The following is a 4750-nucleotide window of genomic DNA, read 5'->3' as shown; positions in this document are numbered from 1 at the left end:
CTGAAGTATGAAACTGGGGGCTTATTTCACCATAAAAGCAGCTTAAGAAAGAGGAAACCCTGTCGTCAATAGGACAAGAAAGTCTTGTTTAGGATACTCTAGCTTTTGAATGCATCTCAGCGGCTGTGTAAACACAGGTTACTTCAACCACGAGCCAGTTCATTGCAAGTAATTCATTTAATGGCATCAGATGTCACAGTGGATAACGTCAGGCTTTGTGTTGTACTGCACTGAAGATTTACATTCCAAGGTTCTTGTTACTGGAGGTTAGCTGAACCAGCTGCTGAGCAAGCTGTGTGAAGGTCAACAATATGCTTGAATACAGACTTATTACTTGTTATTCTCTGAAAAGATCACAGGTACAGTTTTACCAGACCAAAAAAATCAGCATAAGAATTACATTTCCACAAATAGAGTGTCAAAGTCTTGCTATAGAGTTTATTTCATATAACATGATCCATCATATATGACATCTACCAATAACCATCTAAAAATCTCATCCAATTTTCCTTCAAAGCAACCTAGCCTATCAGCTTTCCAATGGACTGCCCCCTTTCTAATCAACACAAATCCATCTGACAACCTAATCTAACCAGGTCACAAAAGTACAGGTGAATACTACATAGAAGACTGACAATTACTACAGCATTAACCAGACAAAACAAATCTTTTCACTCAGTGCAGAGAACTGCAACACCACGTTCATAGAAGCTACGGGGGTCTTCCTTGGTAGCTATTTCGAAGTCAACTGTGAAAATCAGATCAGCACGAGTGAAGTTCAGATAAACTGGTAAAGTAACCTGGGGAAAAACGTGAATATAGAAGAGTTATGCAAGGTAGCTGAAGAGTATAAGAAGTTTCTACAATACTACATGGTATTTATGAGATGGGGAATTTAGCCTCAGATAACTCAATATTCAAAATAAAAAACCAGGCCTAATAAATTCACCTAAAGCACAGCCTTCTTTATAGGTATAAATTCAAGCTTTAGCCGGAACTGCATTAATATTTTTGGATGCCTCTCCTTACCTAACTATAAAGGGAAGACCTAGTCAACACTAGGTCTGTTTGCTGCTAGCCTGGAATTTAGGTACCATCTGACACAGAATATTAGAAAAGAACAATTTGATTTGTAGTGCCTGACAAAGTATCCATAAAGCTCCAGGAAAAAATTGCTAGGTATATCTAAATTGTAAGATTTCTTTTTATTTTTATCAATACTTACAACATTTGCTTTTTTGTCAGCATTTGTCTGCTTGATCCAGCGAAGCTGTGTAATGGGCAGTACAGTTGAAATAGCATTTGAAAGTGACAGCTTGTTGTTACTGCATGTCGCTCCCTGAAGCTTCAGGCCTGTAAATTGAAATACACTTTAGAGTTCTAAGAGATTTCATACATCCAGACAAAAGACCGTCTCCCTATGTATCATTTAAGGGCTAAGTCCACTAAATGAGAGGGAAGTGTTTCATACTGCAAAATAAAGAGGTTATAGCAGATACACTATCCAATACCACTTAAATATATACTGACCTGAGTCTTGAGATTTATTAGCATTGTGAGCACTTCCCTACTAACTAATATCAAACTAATCTTTAAACAGCTTCAGGAAGTGTGTATTAACTTTTGCAATGATACCATCTTTTTCATTTGATATAACCCATTTAATAAGAGAAGCCTCTGAAAATATTTTAGGGCAAGGACCCCTTTTTTTCTGGTAAGTTTACCTGTGACTCCGAAACTGCATGCATCCAGTACTGCATTCTGTGTAGTTGTAACATTGACCTCAAGACAGAGTTCTTCAAGGGACCAACTGTTTGCTTGGGCAACATATTGTCTTGTAGCAGTAATATATGCCTCTGGTACAAACAGTCCACCAAGGCACACGTGGATGTTCTATTTGAGGGAGGAAAAAATTTTTAAAAAAAGCATTATCAGTTGCACTATTAATTAATGATCATAAATATTACTTCAGCAATTTATTTACACAAAATTTTTCTATTACTGCTAAACTGCTTTTTACTCTAAGGCTAAGTCTTTTGTCATTCTAAAATGCTAAGTTTCCCTCTAATCTGTGTGAACAGTTAGCCTGCTAAGCCTCGCCATTTTGAGATCAGGAGATATTCAACAGTATTTACAAGCAAATTTAAGAGAACATCGACTGAAGTTGTTTTGCCTGAAGAACTATTTAGAAGCCTTCACGTGACGACTTCATGAAGTGGTTATACAGCTCCACCAATAACTTCTAGAAGAAGTCAGCACAAGATACCTTTAGTTCTTTTGCTCCACCAGAAGCAGCTGCCTGGGAAATATTCTGCAGCTGTTTAATGCGCTCACTGAAGTCGGACACCCACTGAATAACAGTCATACCAGCTGGCACTGTGTAATGAGACCAACTACGAGGCAAAATACCTATGAAAAATGTGATTAGAATTAAGTTTTGTTTGCATACAAGTTGGAATTACACACAATATTTTAACACTTCACTTTTTCTTCCAATAGCCATTTAAGACTTGGACCAGGGTATCAGTCTCTACCTTAAGAGGCTCCTCACTAAGTGAAAGCACTTTCAAAGATAACACAGCAAATAGCCTCCAGGTCTATTATTTATTTAAAATGCAATCCAGTTACAGAAACCCTTCAATAGCAACATCACTTACACACAGCCATATACTGCACTAAGTGATCTTCAAGTTTTTGTGAAGATTTGAGTTCTTAGCAAAAAACTGAAGACGTAAAGAATTTGTGTTTCAGGAAATGCTTTTTTTTCAAATCAGACAGCAGATCTTCATGTATTACTAGAAGCAGGATGTCTGTGTCCACATTCACGTACAATCTTGAAACAGAAGTTTAGAGTGCTTGAATATATTCTAGGAGATTTTATAGGAGCGATATTACTCACTTTGTGCTATAAATAACTTTGTTCTGTCACAATTCAGGTACTAAAAGAATTTAGTAAGATTTCAGCTCAGAAATTAAGCTGCTGATATAAACTGTGAAAAAAAGCCTAATATTAGCTGTCTCAACTTGAAATCCCAAACCAAACCAATTGGAATTTTATGCTCGACTCAAAAGTATTGCCTGTGTCAAGTGGTAAAGTCAATCCCAATTTTCCTGCAATTTTTTTTTAAGCTGCTGAGCATAATAGCTTCTAACTTACAGAGTGCAAGAGGCAAAGGGAGCACCGGAAGATGCTAATTTGAATTACCATACCTTTCACCAGTTCATTTATAAGTGTACGCAAATAGTTCGTTTGTTTCTTTTTTCCTTCACACACTTGAACCACATCTGCAAGGTCCTGACGAACATCCTGAAGCAGCTTAGCTCCCATTTTCACCTCTCTCTCAAAGAACCGGAACAAGGGATCCTGATTGTCAAAACATTGAAAGTAAGTTGCAGATCAAAGTTCTTGCTGGAAAACTGCTACAAAAAGCAACCCCAAAATCCTGGCTGGACTGACCAGTGACACTGTGACGACAAGCACTAAACACGAAGATACAGTCTATGGCGCAGAAAGTGATTGCAGAGACTGTTTTACAACCAACCAATGATCCCCTCTCCCTTGGAGAAGCAAGAAAGTAGAAGTCTTAGCTGAACAATTAATGTAAACTGCCTGCTGCAGCTCCTTCCAATCAACTCTGGATTTCTTTTAATCAGCAACAAAAGGTTCTCACCTACTATGCCAGAGTAAGTCTTTAGAAGCAGTTAGGCAATCATGGGCATATTCAACTGGGGAGCTTATTCCCAAGTTAGAGCTTAGGGTACTACTGTCCAGATCTCAAAGGTTTCCTCCAGCCCTTGCAATTTCTGTCCCCAGTTAGCAGAAGCTGCTGCCCTATCTACCCTCACTGACCATCACTAAATTTTAGCAGTAATTAATGTGCACTGGCTGTAAAGGCAGTATCAACAGCAGCAGTCAGTCTGCTACAAGTACAACACGAAGCACTTGTTTCTTGCTACCTGATCACAGAGAAGCTTCAGAAGTGACACCCTTGATAGAGAGTTTGCCATTGTATTTCTTCAAATAATCCCCAGAAGAAATAAACAACTTTTAAAAGCATTTCAAGAAACCCAATGGAGCATTACATAGCTATGGCAGTCAGAATCAGCACTGATACAGGTTCCATTGTCCCCCGCAACAGCTTAATCGGTACTTGCAAATCACAATGCACTTGCTCCAATGAACCAGAACTTGTGCACTTCCTATGCCCACGTCAGGTAAAACTTAGTTCTTGCCTTAATGTTTTCCACAGTCCGCTTCAGATGGTTTAGAGTTTGTGGGATAAGGTGAAGCCAGTTAGAGGCTGTGGTATGCAGTGTTCTCATCCAGGCTGGGCGACCATCTGATGTAGAATCAGTTCTTGTCTTCTTCTCAGTTTCTGCATAAGCTAGATCATCCTCATCCTCTAGCATCTGCATTTTCAGCATTTTACTGATCATATCTATGCCTAAAACAGAAGGTATGTTGTTAGTCAGAGAAGCAGTGGCATCAAGATGAAAACATCCTACTACATGCAAGAACTAGGACCTTTCTTTTTCTCCAGTCTAGACCTAAGATTCAGAACTGCCTAGCTGTAGGTGGCTCCAGAGCTGACAATAAAGCTTTCCAGAATCAAGATGGGAGCCTGACATCTGGAAGGCTGAATGTAACTGGTTTTTTAATTCACAAGCTTCTGGTCAGTTTTTGGACTACTGAAGGGTCTTACTTTGCAGAAGTTAAACCAACTATGACGAGGGAGGAGGGGAAAGCTAT

General features: G+C 38.9%; 1 protein-coding gene across 1 annotated transcript in view; it reads right to left on the bottom strand.

The window, feature by feature from the left end:
- Positions 1 to 426: 426 nt before the first annotated feature.
- Positions 427 to 4750, bottom strand: part of DYNC1H1 (dynein, cytoplasmic 1, heavy chain 1) — a gene marked incomplete at its 5' end in the record, with an annotated part of 42353 nt that continues 38029 nt past the window's right edge. The window contains 6 exon segments of the mRNA XM_009703983.1: positions 427 to 800; positions 1226 to 1353; positions 1725 to 1893; positions 2267 to 2409; positions 3211 to 3364; positions 4234 to 4445. Of these exon segments, the coding sequence (XP_009702285.1) occupies positions 672 to 800; positions 1226 to 1353; positions 1725 to 1893; positions 2267 to 2409; positions 3211 to 3364; positions 4234 to 4445 (935 nt within the window).

This window comes from Cariama cristata, unplaced genomic scaffold (assembly GCF_000690535.1).
Source record: "Cariama cristata isolate BGI_N322 unplaced genomic scaffold, ASM69053v1 scaffold38420, whole genome shotgun sequence".
Lineage (NCBI taxonomy): Eukaryota > Metazoa > Chordata > Aves > Cariamiformes > Cariamidae > Cariama > Cariama cristata.
Note: the sequence above shows the minus strand (reverse complement) of the source record. Positions and strands in the feature narration are given on the sequence as shown.